At 40.0% G+C, this 18,833-nt stretch overlaps 1 protein-coding gene across 1 annotated transcript; it reads left to right on the forward strand.

The window, feature by feature from the left end:
• The first annotated feature begins 1,077 nt into the window (after positions 1 to 1,077).
• LOC133516352 (transmembrane protein 135-like) lies at positions 1,078 to 18,751 on the forward strand. The gene is made up of 9 exons (XM_061849258.1): positions 1,078 to 1,667; positions 2,189 to 2,319; positions 6,699 to 6,825; positions 7,647 to 7,798; positions 8,554 to 8,665; positions 10,295 to 10,447; positions 11,519 to 11,659; positions 13,125 to 13,291; positions 14,221 to 18,751. Exons 1-9 carry the CDS (start codon positions 1,509 to 1,511, stop codon positions 14,270 to 14,272), a joined length of 1,194 nt encoding a protein of 397 aa, XP_061705242.1. The 5' UTR covers positions 1,078 to 1,508; the 3' UTR covers positions 14,273 to 18,751.
• The last annotated feature ends 82 nt before the right edge of the window (positions 18,752 to 18,833 follow it).

Here is an 18,833-nt window from a genome sequence, read left to right on the forward strand (position 1 = left end):
ACACTTCCCGATATCGGGCCCGATATCAAGTGCCAATTACATCCACACTTTATCAGTGAGAGTAAAAGAGACGTCTTAGTGAGAGTAAAAGAGAAAGACACACAATTTGCGAATTTCCGTTTTCACGGTAGGCCCCCAGACCCGTTTTCCGGCGCGAACAAGAGTATTTTTTTGTTTCACCCAATATCAGGACAACGTTAACAATATTTGAAATATAAACAATACTTTGTCTAATCTAATTGCCAAAAATGTTCAATGTTTGATATTTTTGCATATAAACCATTTCAAATATTGAAAACGATGTGCTGATATTTGGTGAAACGGAAAAATACTCTTTCTCGGGCCCGAAATCGGGTCTGATATGAGGCCTGATAAAGTGTGGATGTAATTGGCACTTTACACGGAATAACAGCACATTATTTTTAATGATCTGTTTATTATTAATAAAAGTACCTGGGCTGGTTATAACTATTTATTGTAATATGGTGGTGTATAGGTGATAATCTACATAAACTTTAACTAACAGCACTTGTCACAGAGTAACGCCATCTATTGTCAATTTCTCTTATTACATAGGTAATTTTTTTACTAAATTAAACTTGTCTAAAACAATAAAAATTAAAAAATTATATATAAACTTGAACATATAAAAAAAAAAACAAAGTTAGTCTCCGGGCGAGATTCGAACCCGTAACACTCGTTTAGCAGTCCGCGTCTTAACTTAACCCGCTGGACCAGACGGACAGTGGCCGGCAACACGAAATTAGCGACCATGGGGCCTACCGCGAAAACCGAATATCGCCAATTGGGGGGATTTTTATCTTTTACTCTCACTAAGACGTAATTAGAGTGACAGAGAAAAATCCCGCAATTGACGAACTTCGATTTTCGCCGTAGGCCCTCATATTCTGCGTTGAAAGAAAAACGCATGAAAACTCGAAAACACGCGTTTTCCCAAACATAACCCTAATCTAGATAGATTGTAAACCCCCAAATACCAAAATTCAGCGAAATCGTTAGAGCCGTTTCCGAGATCATAGAAATATATATATATATACAAGAATTGCTCGTTTAAAGGTATAAGATTTAAATTTAATTAAGGAAGTCTGGATGTAATTGGCCCTTTAGATTGTCAAAACCATCGACAACAAATCTATCAAATGCGTTGGTTTTGTCCCGTTTCTAAACAGATCTGTCACATTCTAATTAAGTATGCTCGTCTCATTATAGTCTCGTCTCATCTCGACTCGCGACAGTCGCGACTCTCATTCTTATTATCATTTGTCGCAATATCTGAATAATAAAATGACTGGAATTGTATAAGTCATATTAAAAACGTCTTTTTTGTTTTTGTTTGTAATTTAAATGACAAATACATAATTCTCAGAACTTTGTTTTGTTTATCAAGACGATGTATTTTGACTTGGTATAAGTTTTAAGACGTATGCTTTTTGGTGATCCATTTGTAAGCTTTAGGTTTATTCCTATTTAGGCGATAATTTATAAATATGGTGGAAGTGAGTAAGTTTTGGTTCGACAAGGCCTGTGGGCACCGGGAGTGTCACAACTTAATCCATCCATGGACTTACAAGTGTAGTGATGCGACAATAAGCATGCTAGCAAGTAACATTAAAGGGGCTTACAAATTCTATGCCATGGTATACCTGGTAAGTCTTTAGACAGAATATTTCTATTGTACTTTTTCTTTGTACTTGTTGTGGTTTCAGAATCAAACTACGGCAAATAGTTTATAAACTTTATTGAACCGAATTAGTTGAAAGCTTTACAACACTGAATTAATAATTAATAAAGAAACATCTTTCATTGATCATCATCTTTGATCCTTGATTGTTTTTTTTTCTCTCTCTGCCCCAATTTAAGTGTCTCTGTTTGGCCCTATGGTTTACTGGTAGAGAATACATTGGTTTTGTACATTGTTGTATATATTTTGTGCAATAAAGTTTAAATAAATAAACATAAACATCATACTTGCATGAAACATAATCTGGGTTGCAACCTCTGTGGTTCTTACATACTGAACAATGCTGTTGGCTTGTACAATTAATTTAGAAAGCTGGAAGTACTTCAGTATTCCACCATAGCGCACCTGGTATAGGATATTTATCTTTTAATAAATGGCAATAATCTTTTATTGTCTAATTTATGTACTTAATTTTTTTTGTTTCAGATTCAAATATTGATGAAAGGCAAGAAACTGACTAAGGAAGAGATGCTGGAACAGTTTAAGCTGTATCTTAAGTCTGGAGTATTTGGCCTTACTGTTGGTAGCTCTTTTGTCACACTGAACTGCATATTCAGGTATCTATAAAACAATAAATAAAATTTATTCATGTTATATTACAATATATAACTTTTGAAGATATATAATAAAAACTTTGAACACAGAAACATTTACAAAAACCGGGTCTTTTGCAAATTTATTTTATTACCTTTATATCCAAAACAACCAGTCAAACCTGCCTCGATATGTCGGAAATAAATATATTCAAATAAATTCGCAATAGACACAATTTTACATATGTTTTAATAAATTGTAATTGTGTGCTTTTTACAAGTCAAAAACAGCACCTTATGAAACATCAAAACAATTTCTAAAAAACACTGTGGTATCACTGTGGTTTACTTTTATTATACTAGAAATTGTTGAATAAAACTCACTTGGTTTTTAGGGTTCCGTAGTCAACTAGGAACCCTTATAGTTTCGCCATGTCCGTCTGTCTGTCTGTCTGTCTGTCCGAGGCTTTGCTCCGTGCTCGTTAGTGCTAGAAAGTCGAAATTCAGCATGGATATATAAATCAATAAAGCCGACAAAGTCGTACAATAAAATATAAAAATTTAATTTTTTTTAGGGTACCTCCGCTGCACGTAAAGTGGGGGTGATTTTTTTTTTTTGCTTCAACCCTACAGTGTGGGGTATCGTTGGAAAGGTCTTTCAAAACTAATAGGGTTCTTCAACAAACATTTTTTGATAAAGTGAATATATTCGGAGATAATCTCTCCGAAAGAGAAAAAAAAATGTGTCCCCCCCCTCTAACTTTTGAACAAATACAAATACAAATAATTTATTAATAACATAACATAGTTACAGGTCAGCTACCATTGTTGGTATTATACATACTTAATTCATGATTTAAACATTATTACGCGTAAGGCAAAGCATACAACACTTACTTATGATTCATATTAGAATAGGTAGGTTAAGGAACTCTTCAAAGCTATAAAATAAGTGAGTCATGAGCCACATTTTTAACTTTTTCTTAAAAGCTGCGGTGGTAGCTGCTATTCGAATAGTGTCGGGCAAGCGATTGTAGACGCATGGTCCCAAAATATGGATCAATTTCGCTGATTTGGCGAGTCGGTGTGATTCGACTACCAGCCTATTTTTATGTTTGTTACTGCGAAGTCTGTACTTGTCGTTAATACCTTTACATTTGAACCTGGCAATATTTTCTCGCGTGAACACCGCTATCTGTTGTATAACCAGACATGGGAGGGGAAGGACCTTTATATCCCGAAAGAGGTCACGTGCAGGGGTATCCGCTGCTTTACCGGCCATAGCGCGGACAGCTCTTTTTTGCATGGCGAACACGCGTTTCCAGTCTGCTGCGCGGCCCCACAGTTCCACGCCGTAGGTGAGAAGCGAGTGTACTGTGGCAAAGTAGCACTCTCGCACCGCGGGTCTTCCGGCGGTGTGCGTAAGCCTCCGCAACGCGAAGCACGCGCGCCCAAGCTTGCCGCACAGCTCGTTGATATGCGCTTCCCAAGTTAGAGCATTGTCCAGCTGAAACCCGAGAAGTCGTATGCAGGTCACCTGCTGTATAGGGGAACCGCCCGCACACACTCTCAGGGGTGAGCTGGCGTGGCCGTTCAGTCTGATCGTCATGAAGGACGTTTTTTCTTTATTTAGTGCCAAACCGTTTGTGCGGAACCACTCGTGCAGCTGATTCATTACGTCATTTAGTGCTCTCTCCAACTCCCGTCCAGAAGTCGTACTTACTACCGCCGTTACGTCGTCGGCGTACATAAAAATTTGAGCGCCTTTTATGGTTTTCGGCAAGTCGTTTAGCAGAATACTGAACAATGTGTTGGAGAGGCACGATCCCTGCGGGACACCCATTAAGTTTTGTAATTCTGAGGATTTGACTTTCCCGCCATCGCCGACTACAATTTGGGCTCTCTCGTTCATGAATGATAATAATAGTCGGGAAGCTGGTCCCCGTACGCCATAATGGGCGAGTTTGTCGGCAACGAGGGCGTGATCCGCCGTATCGAAAGCGCGGGACAGGTCGCAGCAGATCACCGCCACGCTGTGTCCTGTCTCGCGAGCCAGCATAACGCAGCGCACCACTTCTCGCACCAGGTCGGTAGTAGATCGACCCTGGCGGTAGGCATATTGACTGTCAGTGAATACATTCCTAGGCGACCAGAAATCAAGAAGTCTTTTATTTAATCCTACTTCGAGACACTTACTTGGACACGGTACTAAAGATATGGGACGGTAAGATTTAATAGCAGATTTCTGGCCTTTACCTTTATACAGTGGACTTATCTTGACTTTTTTCAAGCTCTCCGGGTATACACCTTTTCTCATGCAGCAGTTAAATAGCTGAGCCAAAGCATATGAGATCGCTAGGCTAGCTTGCTTGAGGAGATTGGCGGATAGGCCGTACACGTCAGTGCTGTTTTTTGGTGCTATAGATGTTTTAAAGATCTGAACGACTTCGTCTGGTGTGAAAGGTCTGAGCCTTATTGAGCAGTTGGTGGCGATGCGCTCGTGTGATAAGGTGGTAATGGAGATGGTGCGGTCGGCGGCGGGCGCGCCACACGCAGTGGCGGCCGTCACGAAGTCACGGTTGAGCGCGTCCACCGCGAGCTGTTTCGTGGCGTACGGGTTGCCGGCGCAGTCCACTAGCAGGTCCGTGTAGTCAACTCGCTCACGGGGGGTACGTCCCAGCTCGGTGTTAATAGCATTCCACATTGCTTTGCTTTTGTTTGGATTATTGCTAATTAAGTTGTTAAAAGAATTTGTACGCTTAGTTTTGAGTTTCAGGTTGTATAAATTTAAAATTTTATTTGAAGAATCGGTAAAGGAAAGATTGTTGGGGTATTTTTTTGAGAGATTTATAAAATCGAATGCTAATAGTTTCAGATCTATCATTTCGGAATCTATCCACGGACTACTTTTTGCGTGTAGGGTTATGGTTTTAATTGGGATGTGTATATCAAGCAAATATCTCATTATATTAATAACTTTTGTTGCGAATGGTTCACACTCGCCGTGATATTTATTAGCCAGCTCATACCAGTCTATTGATTCAAGCGCATTGACAAAAGACGCTCTGTTTTTGTTGCTACCATAGGTTATAGGTTGAACCATAGGTCCAAAAAATATGAAAAAAATCTTGGAAGTAGAGCTTAAGAAAGACATTAAATGAAAACTATAGCGGACAAGATCAGTTTAGCTGTTTTTGAGTTATCGCAAAAAGTTTCTCCCATAGTAAAAAGACTTACTTTAATTAGGTACTGATTATGCAAATTTGCCTATTTGTTTAACTCGGGTGAAAGGTACCGTTTCATCCCTTGGTTAACAATTTACTATACTTTAAGCTCCAGTTTAGCTTATTGTGACGGAAGAGTAACTACGGAACCCTACACTGAGCGTGGCCCGACATGCTCTTGGCCGGTTATATTATTAATATGTATTTGAATAACTAAAATATTAATCTTAATTAGAAATCAATTATATTTTTTAAAGCGAAATTCAGTCTGCAAATGAAACATTCAATATTAAGATCTATTTGTGACACTTTCAGACAAATGGTTGGCACTTTGTTAGCTAAACACTATAGTGTGTTAGGGCCAATAGCTCTAATCCTATTAGGAATCATCCTTATTGGAAATGGAAAGCATGATGCTACACAATGACAATAACGAAAACAGTTTTTTTTTAAGCTTATGATACAGAATACAGATAACTAGTACATATCAGAATTGTCAGTTGGTAAGGTAAATTGATATAAATGCCAATGCCCAAATAGATGACTATACCCTGGTTTCACAGGTACGGTCAAGGAATTTAATTTCCTACCCATTTCGTACCTTGTCACAGTGACAAACAACATGAAACTTGCTAGAGGCCTCATACTATTGTCACTGTGACAAGGTACGAAATTAAATTCTTTGACTATACAATTTGGTTTGATGTTAAAAAAGTGCAAGGAGAAATGAAATGTACTGAGTCAATGTCAATAAAATTATGGTGTAAAAAAACATTGTTTTATCAGAGAGAGCTCTTATGGCCACCTCCTGTCTACATTATCAAATCAGCTCCATGGTACCTTAATATTACATTGTCACCCGACTTACCTATGTATGCAAATTTACAGCTTCATTGGAAGTCGAGAAGTGGGTCAAGTTTAACTTGAAAGATTTGACCCGTACATACATAGTTACATCTTAGGTACAGTAAGTATATACCTACTTTGCAAGTTAAATAAAAGCTTGTAAAAATGAGGGAGAGAGAGAGAGGGAGGGAGGTGATAGAAATTTGACATTAATGCTGACATTGCCACATTTTGTCTTTGCAAATGCTATGCAGAGTTAGTTCGGTCCGGCTCTAGGTAGGTTTTAATATTTTATTTGAAAGAAAAGATCCTTACAATGAATTATTGTTGCAGGAAATTGTTCTTCAGCGAGTTCACTTACTATAAGACAGTATTGCTACCCTGCACCATCAGTGGGCTTGCAGTGTACTGTGAACCACCGTACCGAAGGGTGATGGTTGTTAACCTTTTCGTTAACTTGGTAAGATAGAACTCAAATATAACACTTGTGTAAGAAACTTAAAAATATATATATGCGGCTCGATGGTTTGTATGTCATTGGCTCAATGACCAAGTCATGCGGTTTTGTTTGTTTAGTAGGTACGGTCACATCTGAAAATATGTACGGACGACAAAGTGCAAAAAATATGTATATACCTTAATATATGGGCGATAAGGTCGTGTATACATATTTTTGGGACTTTGTTCGTGTTGATATTTTTTAGACGTGACTGTACATAAAACTAGACGGAGAGATAGCGCTGGAAAAATCTTTGCAATTTATAGACTAGGGGGTCACCAAATGGCGATCCGACCTATTTAATTTTTTTTTGCTTTTAATGAACTCAGTAGAAACGGACCGCGATGGTCATTTTAGTTTACCGGGTCCCCTGAAGAAACTAATTGGGGATCTCTGTTATAGACAAATGAAAATCCTCTGAATGAATGTATGAGGAAATCGTGAAAGTACTCGTAAATCTTAAAGTAAGTACTTATAAAGACTTTCAATGAAAACTATAGCGAACATGATCGGTTAAGCCGTTTTTTGAGTTATCGCAAAAAGTTTGCCCTTCTTAGTAAAAAGACGTACAAAGCGCTGCAAACTCCCTTTTGCTTGTTATTTTATTACTACTTACTAATTATTACATCGAGTACTTGAAAAAGCCGTATATGAACCGCGAGGTCACATAGGACATTTTACACATCGTAAACCGTATACGTTATTGTTACGTAACTTATGTAGTTATAGTTTGAACTTTGTTTCATACTAAGTAGTTTTTAATAAACAACATTTATTTTTAGGTATTTGAATATTGGTTAAGGACATTAGAAATGAAGGGATGGCTCCGACGTTCCCCTGGCAGGGAAACGCTTATCTTCATGCTTGGAAGTGCTGTCTTCTTCTATCTAATGCGAAAAGAACGAGATAATCCGAAACGGACTCCTTTGTTTTGGTAAGTATCATACGTAATATAGGTAACTAAAGCTTAGTTATACCACATATTATATTAAGTCTTATATATAATAATATAATCAAAATCCCCTTAACTCCTTTTACTTTTTTTTTATTCTCATCAGGATTTCGTTGATTGCGGCTTGGGGCAATTAATCTTACATTATTATTATGAGCCCATATTGTCCCACTGCTGGGCAAAGGTCTCCCTCTTATTCTTCCACGTATCCCTATCCTCGGAAGTCTCCCACCAGTCTCCGAGGATAATCTTCCATATCTTGAAAAACTTAGGTCTCAACCTACTTAGCTGTATGGCATCTGTAGGGGGTCAATTGTCCTTATTGTCTCCCATCTATATCCGCGCGTACCTTTAAAAAAAGTAAAGGTGTGTCCAAATCCGTCGAACCCGCCACAGACGAATGCGCCTGTTTGAGACGGGCTTAACTGTTTAAGAGCATTACGAACGCGACCGCGAATTACGATGTATAACGCTGCCATGCCACGCATAACCAACACGAGCCGTTGGAAAACAAGTTTGAATTTGGTTGATTGTGCGAGAATACAGCAAACTATTAAAAGTTTTGTAACAGCTGGTTACACTCGCGCCACTTTTGTCAGATTTACGGGCACCTTAGTTTAACTTGAGTTCTATACTGTAATAACACGACCAACATAGCTATGAAGGATTCTATTGTTTCTGTTTTTTTTGTCATTATGATGACAAAAAAAATATCAACCATATTTGCTAAATTGCAGGTTCTTCACGCCTCCCCGCGTGTCGAAGGAAGTAGGCGAGCCGGTGGAGGGTGTTGGAGGCAGGAGTCCGGCCTGTCCCCACGCGGGGAATTGTGTCAACTACGTGTTGAAGGTAAAATACTCATCCACTGCTCATCGTGTGGAATTTTCTCGTGTGTATTATTTTAACCGTGCGCTTTTAACAAACTTCGATATTCTAAAAGGAGGACCTCCTCCTTCGGTTGTCTCAATTCGGTTGTTTTTTATATTTATGTTTGTTACCTCAGAACTGTGTCATATCTGAACCAATCTTGATTTTTCTTCGTTAAAAAGTATTTCCAGTTTGGTCCCATTTTTGCATCGCCTCCCGTTTGATACTTTGTCAGATTATAGTTTAGAATGTTTGATTGTAGATTTAAAAAAATCGTCAGCCGGTTGTATCGCGGTGGAAATAACGTCAGCTGGTCGCATGAACATGTAAAAAATAAGCGCTTTACCTTTTTATTATAGTACTAACAAAATCATGAACGGATTACGCATTACGCATACTTTGCCAGTGTGTGTTTTCATGTGCCCAGCTGACGGTCTTTCCACCGCAATACAACCAGCAGACAGTTTTGTTTAATTTTTTAATTGCATCTCAACATTCTCAACTATCTCCTGGCACAATATCATTTTTTCTTTTTTTACATGTTCATGTCATCAAGTGACGGTCTTTCCACCGCGATACAACCGGGCGACTATTTTTTCAATGCATTATAGCATTTAAACTATTATTGGAAAAAGTATCTGCCGGGAGGTGATGACTGACGATATAATGTGCTCCTGGCCAGGAGCGGTCGGAGCCGCGGTCTAAAACAATGCTTTTGACAAATTTGCAAATACCTTAATAAAACCTTTTAGGTTAAGAAGTTGTATTCCGTTGTTTTTATGTTACGAGTATCTATCCGCAAAACGTGTAGTATATTAATATTATGGCCTTCACCAACGTGACACTAGTGACCTAGCATTACTTAAGTGGCGAACGGCAACAGGTGGTATTATGATTTTAATTTGCTTATGAAAATGTACACGTGCGTTATATAGGATATTTTTTAGGTTCCGTATCCAAAAGGTCAAACGGGACCCTATTACTGAAACTCCGCTGTTCGTCCGTCCTTCCGTCCGTCCGTCCGTCCGTCTGTCACCAGGCTGTATCTCATGAACCGTGACAGTTAGCCAGTTGAAATTTCTACAGATCTTTCTGTTGCCGCTATAACAACAAATAATAAAAACAGAATAAAATAAAACCCTCCCATACCAAAAAGTGATTTTTAGATAATGCACTTGGTGCGCGAGTCCGACTCGCACTTGGCCGGTTTTTTAACTCCCGGCAATAATTTGCGAGATGAATATATAGGTCATACCAACTTATACCACCTCGTACTACTACGGAACTTACACAGAAATCATGGACAATAATTGGCTCTTGCATACCTTACTTCTTTCATACCTGTGCGGCTCCTTAGCTCGATTTAGTATAGAGGTATGGTGGTAGCTTTTAGGTTTATAAGAATAAATGGGAGTAGAAACATGCCGAGATGTTATGTTTCTCTCCCTATCTCCACTTTTATATCCCCATTTTAGTTTTTATAAACTTTCTAGTTTCTACACCAACAAAACGAACGAACGCAAGTAACACGGAGATAATTATAAGTTTAAAAATCCTCTTTAACTACGCTTAAAAGAGAGTTAAACTGTTAAAAGAGAACAAATGTTGCAGGGCACAGCGCAGCTATTCGGCGTCGGCTGCGCAATGACGATGCTCCGGCAGATCATCCCGAAGATACTGACTCCGGCTAAAGCGTTCAAGTCTTTGAAGTTCTCGCATATGAAACTTGGCATTTTCTTCGGAGGTTACATTGGAATTTATAGGGTAAGTATCTATATCAACTTCGAGGCGTAAACTTATCTCTCCGCAATTAATGAAAAATAAGTCAGGTAAAATAAGTAGGTCCAAAACTATCTAAATACTTACACCTTTATTGTTGAGGGAGTATGAGCGTGTGTAGAAATGTTGCCCGCTATACAACTTCTACTGCGAATTGTTTCAAAAGCTATAGTTTTTATGAAGGAGGCAATCCAGAAAGGATAAGGAGAATTCTTATTCGCGTTTTTCACCTTGCAAAGGACAAGGTGAATTATTGTACGCGTTTTCATGTTACTGTTTGTGGTGTTTGCGCCGAGGAAAAACGGGCACCCGGGGCAAAAAAGCTCCGTACATGTACAGCGTTCATTAAGGGTAGGTTGTCCAAATCATCTGTAATCGTAACCGTAGTTCGTTACAGTTTTTATGAGCACTCTTAACTAACTAGCGTACAGAAACGCAAACGGTTCGGAACGCGAAATATCTGTGTTTCTTCTTTTTTTATCTACCTATACATGTATTTGATCATCAGTTTACTGTAGGTAAATTTATTTCTGATTTTTTTTTTGTTTCTTCCCCTTCGCTGATTATTTTTATGTTACCTGCTGTGAACTTTTTATCTGATGGTCTCAGCGGAAGATAAGCTCTGAGATAAGGCTATTTGGTAGCACTTTCTTTTTTGTATGTTTTTTCTTCTCTGTTTACGAATAACATATTTCCTTCTTTCAAATTCGATTTCATTCATAACGCATTATTCCGCAATGAGTGGAATCGGCGATTCGCTCCCTGCGTTCATGAACTGTAGGAGGCAGCACAAGAGCCCCCTGTTTATTGGCGCGAAATGTAAATGTCAAACTTAAGTTATTAATTTACGCCACAAGATGGCAGAACCTACAACTCGCAAGGTATAACGTGCGTGAACTGTAGGAGGTGGCACCACCAGCTTTAACGTGAAGTCTCAATGTCAAGTTTATGTTTCCGATTTAGGCCGCAAGATAGCAGCTCGTCCAACGCGCACGGTCCCTATAAGGTTAACTTCCGTCCTTTTACTGTATATTGAAGTAATTATTTTGGTTCCAGTTGATAGTGTGCCTGCTGTGCCGCGCGCACGGGCGCGACAGCGCGCTGTGGGCGCTGCCCGCGGGCTTCCTCGCCGGCGCGGCCTTCCGCGTGGCGCCCTCCACGCCCATCGCACTAGCGCCGCTCACCTCCACGCTGCAGGTAACGTAGCACACGACCCTGCGGGGTTGCCCATCGCACTAGCGCCGCTCACCTCCACGCTGCAGGTAACGTAGCACACGACCCTGCGGGGTTGCCCATCGCACTAGCGCCGCTCACCTCCACGCTGCAGGTAACGTAGCACACGACCCTGCGGGGTTGCCCATCGCACTAGCGCCGCTCACCTCCACGCTGCAGGTAACGTAGCACACGACCCTGCGGGGTTGCCCATCGCACTAGCGCCGCTCACCTCCACGCTGCAGGTAACGTAGCACACGACCCTGCGGGGTTGCCCATCGCACTAGCGCCGCTCACCTCCACGCTGCAGGTAACGTAGCACACGACCCTGCGGGGTTGCCCATCGCACTAGCGCCGCTCACCTCGACGCTGCAGGTAACGTAGCACGCGACCCTGTGGGGTTGCCCATCGCACTAGCGCCGCTCACCTCGACGCTGCAGGTAACGTAGCACGCGACCCTGTGGGGTTGCCCATCGCACTAGCGCCGCTCACCTCGACGCTGCAGGTAACGTAGCACGCGACCCTGTGGGGTTGCCCATCGCACTAGCGCCGCTCACCTCGACGCTGCAGGTAACGTAGCACGCGACCCTGTGGGGTTGCCCATCGCACTAGCGCCGCTCACCTCGACGCTGCAGGTAACGTAGCACGCGACCCTGTGGGGTTGCCCATCGCACTAGCGCCGCTCACCTCGACGCTGCAGGTAACGTAGCACGCGACCCTGTGGGGTTGCCCATCGCACTAGCGCCGCTCACCTCGACGCTGCAGGTAACGTAGCACGCGACCCTGTGGGGTTGCCCATCGCACTAGCGCCGCTCACCTCGACGCTGCAGGTAACGTAGCACGCGACCCTGTGGGGTTGCCCATCGCACTAGCGCCGCTCACCTCGACGCTGCAGGTAACGTAGCACGCGACCCTGTGGGGTTGCCCATCGCACTAGCGCCGCTCACCTCGACGCTGCAGGTAACGTAGCACGCGACCCTGTGGGGTTGCCCATCGCACTAGCGCCGCTCACCTCGACGCTGCAGGTAACGTAGCACGCGACCCTGTGGGGTTGCCCATCGCACTAGCGCCGCTCACCTCCACGCTGCAGGTAACGGACTTCAAAACTGCCGACTGCTCATAAGAGTGCGTCTTTGAGATGTTCCGAAACCGCGTATTTGCATAAGACGAGCGGTTATGTATGATATGTTGAAAGTGGGATGACATGAAATAGTTACTTGACGACCCAGGCTTTATTAGACATTGGAAAGGCACTAACAAAAGTATAGAACTAACCCAGTTTAATAATAAGTCTGGGCTCAAACGACCTTCGACTTTCATCATTTGATGTCTTTGTCGTGCGCATAAAGCGCGTATTCAACAGCGAACTAGCACACGTGCGGTGATATCGCTAAATATGAGCCCACCTCTACATGTCACGCCATTAACTTGTTTATTATCTGTACCACAGATCCTGGGCTCGTGGGGCTACCAGAAAGGCCTCATCCCCGAGAACCTGCCGTTAGTTGAGCTCTTATACTGCCTGTGCCAAGGCCTGCTGTTCCACGCGCGGGTCATGCACGAAGACGTCTGTCCACGCTACATCATCAACTTGATGCACACCGTCACTAGTAACCGGTAAGAACAAGTTCCACAATGAAACATTAAAGAGGCCTTTACACAGTGGAGCTCCTGTACTGCCTGTGCCAAGGCCTGCTGTTCCACGCGCGGGTCATGCACGAAGATGTCTGTCCGCGCTAGTAAATCATCAACTTGATGCACAGCGTCACTAGTAACCGGTAAGAAAAAGTTCCACAATGAAACACTAACGTTTCGGCTGTGAATCGCACGCTCGACGTTGATGCCGACCACCATACAACAAACAAACAACCGAAAACAAACAAACGTGCGGTGGCGACCGGCGTCAACATAGAGCGTGCACGCTAGCCTGCACATCCGCATCAGTGTGATAATCATAACCGCATAAAGCTGGATCGCACCGCGGTAGCAGATCCTATAGAGAAATAAATGTCGTTGATTGACGGATTAGTGCGATGGGCCCTAAGAACCGACTTGGAAGTTATTCAAAATCTCGGGAATTTTTAAACTATGGCGAATGTTTCGTATCAAATATCAGTAAGCTTTTTAGACATCGATTTTGAATGTGTTCTGTCCAGTACCAGAAAAGTTCTAAATATCACTCCTTATTACTAAACTATATAAACTCATATACTCCCGCCTACATTTAACCTTATTCGACTACAATGGCGAAATCCTAACAAAAATAGACACTATATAAAGGGGCAACTATTGGGTTACATACGGGATATAGTTTACATGGTAGAAGGTTCAAGGTGATGGTAGAGTTAATGACAACTTGATAAGCTTAACACATTCACTGCCAGCGCGAGCTTCGCGCTAAGAGAGTAGCCGATGGCATGTCTTTTCCGCATTGAAACGAAAAGTGCCTACGAACAGAGAACCCGCCTAGCGGGGTGCTGGCAGTGAATGTGTTCATTTTGGGCTGAAATGTGTCGAGTCTAATACTTTCTTTTCCATTTTTTCAGAGCCGATGAAATCCAGAAAGGTTTTGTACAAAAAGTTTTGAAAGCACTATAATAGTATACATACACAAAATTGAAATTATTTATTTTTAGGAAAATGTAACGCTACATTATATATAACATTACAATATTATTTATGTTACGACTTACGATGTTAAATTACTTAGCGATGCTGTGATGATTACGTTATTATTTGTGGTACAGGGTTAATTTTAATTTGGTGTTCTGTTTTGTTGTTATGTTGACGGTGTTTGGTAATTTGTATTTATTTTATAAGGAATTTTGTGAGGATATTCAAATATTAGTAAATCACTTCAATATCGATGATACTAATCTCTAATTTTAAGTGTTTGATACCAAATGCTCCTCATAAAACAGTTGCTGTTTCCATATTAAATATTATCAATGGTTGCCTTACAAGGGTGATGGTAGGTGTAAGATTTAAGATCAGTGGCGTAGAATATATTAGTTATTATTTTAGTGAATACCGCGTAAAACTAGTAGTGCTTAATTATTTAAGATGTAGGGAAAACTACAGCCCTACCGGGCCTACCGCTCAACTCAGAAGGCTCGTCAGGAAGATGCACGGTAGTTCTTCAAAAGCTAAAAGAAAGTAGCTTAGTTTGGGACTAATGGTTAAAATTTTCTGCTAACTGGGCCGATGTCGATTTTTTCCCCTTAGATTTGGACAAAATTTGGCTGATTTCTTCTACCTAGTGTTATCCCGGCCTGCCGCGATCCTGCTGCGTGCTCTCTCGTGTGAGCCCGTTTACGCTCATAGAGTCTGGCTACTTGAATATTACATAAATGTATGGCGAAAAATTCAAAAAATCTTGGGCTGGTCACACTTTGTGTAGTAGGAATTATAGTTTTGATGCTGAAAAATATTTTCTATTTTCTGTGTACACGTATGGTACCTAAAGAAATAAGTTAAATATACGTTGACGTGCTCTCAAAGTCAGCTCGCATAATTTCTACCACTATGTAAAGTACAAATGTTATATCAATTTACTACTGACCAGTCACTTCACAGATTTCTTGTAAATATTGGTTTTCAGTAACTCGTTACGTTCCCATGTTTTGATTTTATTGATATTTTCCAGAAATTCTGGTTTATCCGTTTCTTTACACACTTACGACTATTCATGAGATTCAGGTATTAACAAATTTCGGTTTAAAGAGTATTTATTGTCTGAAGAAATTACAAAATTTACGTACTTAATCAATGTTATAAGCAAATGTTAGAACTAGTACTTAAAGTATCAAAATATTATTATTTTTAGAGCACCAATCCACTAAATTGTTTACATCTTGTAAACATAGCAGTTTTTCGTTATACAACGCTTCAATTTCAACGCTTCGCTTTCGTTATACGATAGTTGGCGGACCTCACTCGGTATAGTCATTATTAATATTATTTAACATAAACCCCTTAAAAACCGCGAACAATTTGAATGAATGACATAAATTGACAACAGACTTTTAGCTTTTTTTTTTAAATCATAAACATTGGTGACCACAAGGAAATATCTGTCAACAATATTTGGCCAGCCAGACACTATCTGCTTTCATGACATCAAGTCAAACCATCGCTTTTACGAAAATATCATACGTTTTCGTAACTTAGAGGAAGATTTTTTAGGACAGACGGTGAAAGTGCGCTTATATTGTATAGAATAGGAAACTATCTATTCACTAAATTTATTCGAATTCGGTTGAAACAAAAAATTCGACAACAAATTTAAAATCGACTCAACAGCATCACACAAATCAGTTGCAAACCGCCAAACTTAAAGAAATCACAGTGAACTATAATAAATTCACATTCCATAAGAAGAGTGAATTGAGCGGTAGTCCTAGTGATAACATGGTTTTATGAATACTTTGCCACTGGTCAGTATAGACAATTATTGATAGATATAAATATAGAGCTACAAAACATCGAATAGAAGCCAAGGACCATGGGCAACTTTGTATGGAGCCTGGTCTAAAAACCAACAGAAATAAGAGTTAGGTTATTACTCATTAGATAGGTATTCAGTGTCCAAATAAGTAAATTAATTGCTGCAGGGTAGATGTTCGCACACGCGTTCGCCGTGCTCACACAGCGGTGGACTCTATCGCCTAGGTAATAAGAGTTATGACATTTTGACTAAAATGGAAATATCTCAATTCTGCAATGGAATTCCGCTTGGTGCCCATAGAACGAAATGAAGTACATATAATTACCTAATTCTCAACTCTGTTGGTTTTTGAACCATTATAACGCATAGTCCTTTTACCTTAGGTATATTGTCTTGATTGTCATTGATGAATGCTCGAAACATGTACACTACGCAACTATATCACAAAATATGTGTTTATTTTATATTAAGTACACAGATACGATTATTTACTGTGTATGCCTTGAAAAAGATTTTATTAATTTGACCGTCGTTTAGTGCTTTTGATTTTTCGAGTAATCAATGTGTCAGAGATCATGACATAAATAATGAATGGTCCAATCCGTATTGAAGCGGTAAAGGGGAGGGCTGGAGTTAAAGACTAAATTAACGAGATTATATTCATGCTATCGTGAAATTGGACATAAGTTTGGAAAAAAACTATTTATTGCACCCTTATTATTATAAGACTTCGTACTGCAAAGTTAGACTGCTTGCTTCCAAAGTGAAGACTGCCCAAAAAACAAATTATAATATATACACAATGAAAGTTATAATCCTGTATGTTTTATCTGAGTATTACGAGTAAAAAAAATATTTAAAAAGCGCTTGTCGAATCCCTTAAGCGGTTCTAGAATACTGTGTTACATAAAAAAAAAATGTAAATCTTTTTAAAGCCACGGACAGACAAAAGACAATTGTCTTACGGCACGTGTTGCCAGCGACGTCGGGTGAAATGCCGCGATGTTGCTGGACTTCGATCAACATGTCGGGCGACATTGCGCGCCTTACATTGATGTCGAGCGAAGTCCGATAACGTTGTGGCACTGCACCCGACGTCGCTGGCGACGTGCCGTGTGACAATTGTCCCTAATCTACCCGTGGTTTCAAGCACACCGAATCTACTAAAACTGTAGCGAAAGAAATTAACTGGACGAATGACATTCTGTTATATCAAGGTCACATAGCCACAAAATTACATGGCCTTTTTATGAATGAATTAATGTACGTAAACCATCCATTACGTAGCTCCCTGTACGTAATGGATGGTTTAAGTTATTCATTCGTGACATTAACGCCTGCATTGATCATATGTTCTCTTCTATACGTGTCTTAATCATTTGGCAACTTTACCATTGCTTTTCTACCTCACTATTTGTTCGTGTTTAGTTAACCTATAAAGAAAGACAAGCCATAAGTAGCTAATGTGTCTCTTTGTAATAAATTATATTTACAAATGGTTAAGTAATTTGAACAATAAAACACAAGGTGTAGGGTGTAGGTATTTGCTATGTAGTAGAACGTTCATATCTGAACATTGAAACGTTAATTTATGATATAATGTTAAAGTTTTTAACAAATTCAGTGCCAGCGCTTGCTACGCGCTACGCTACAAGGGAAAATGCGTATGTTGCGAAAAGCGACTACGGACTGAGCGCCCGCCTGGCGGGTTGCTGGCCTTGAATTCGTTAAATAACAAATAATATAAACGTAGATTATGTCTGAGTAGAGCGATATTGAAAACTTTAACTTTGTATCATATATTGAAGTTTAATTTAACCTCGTGGCATTACAATAAGGCTTACAAAAAGTTACAAACGATCGTAGAAACAATGACAATCATGCTACGGTGGAGACTGATCATGTTGCTTACAACTTCATAGGCTACGAAGATTATCAACTAATCTGTGTATAGATGTAGTGAACGATCCTTCCCCATCACATTTTCATGGAAACGTACGTACGTGTTATGCTATTTCAGTCTCAGTACAAAAAGTACTGAGGTTGACTGAAGTGACAAATAAATACGAATGATTCCGAGAAAATATGATGGGTAAGAATTATTCAGTTCATCTGTTAAGTCGCTCTCAAATAAATCTCTAAGCACATAACATAAACAACAGCGAATATTTATTTCAACACGATTCTATTTTAGCATCCTGTAAAAGTTTTAATAGCATCTGACTTTACGGTTACATGTACAGATGTAATGAATAATCCTTTCCCATCGTATTTTCACGGAAACGTACGACCGTGTCTTGCTATTTCAGTCAGTCTCGATACAAAAAGTACTGAGGTTGATTGAAGTAACGTGACAAATAGGTACGAACGATCCAAGAAAATACGATGGGAAAGGATTATTCTACGGATTATTCACTACATCTGAACAAGAATTGCATTTATGACATTTTTAAAAGTAATAGAACTATAGCACAAATAATGAATCTAAGTCGAATATTAATTAGCAATTTTCTATATTTATTTGTACCGATAAGCACAAGTTCGGTTTGGGATTATTGTTCTTTAATGATTACAAATTGTTCTCTTAGTGATTGTTATATTTTTGTAATAAAATGTCTTTTTATAACAAACGTGTTATTATTTATGCACATCGAATTGCGATCCAAACCAGGGATCGGAACCGGTTTTTTGCAAAAACATCGAAATAACCAT

The sequence above is a fragment of the Cydia pomonella genome, chromosome 3 (genome assembly GCF_033807575.1).
Source record: "Cydia pomonella isolate Wapato2018A chromosome 3, ilCydPomo1, whole genome shotgun sequence".
NCBI lineage: Eukaryota > Metazoa > Arthropoda > Insecta > Lepidoptera > Tortricidae > Cydia > Cydia pomonella.

What these genes read in the sequence shown, in the direction of transcription:
- LOC133516352 (XM_061849258.1), top strand. Translation starts at nt 1,509, where the DNA reads ATGGTGGAAGTGAGTAAGTTTTGGTTCGACAAGGCCTGTGGGCACCGG. An exon ending in ACACTGAACTGCATATTCAG is followed by an intron (nt 2,320 to 6,698) that starts GTATCTATAAAA and finishes TTATTGTTGCAG; the next exon opens with GAAATTGTTCTTCAGCGAGT. An exon ending in TTAACCTTTTCGTTAACTTG is followed by an intron (nt 6,826 to 7,646) that starts GTAAGATAGAAC and finishes ATTTATTTTTAG; the next exon opens with GTATTTGAATATTGGTTAAG.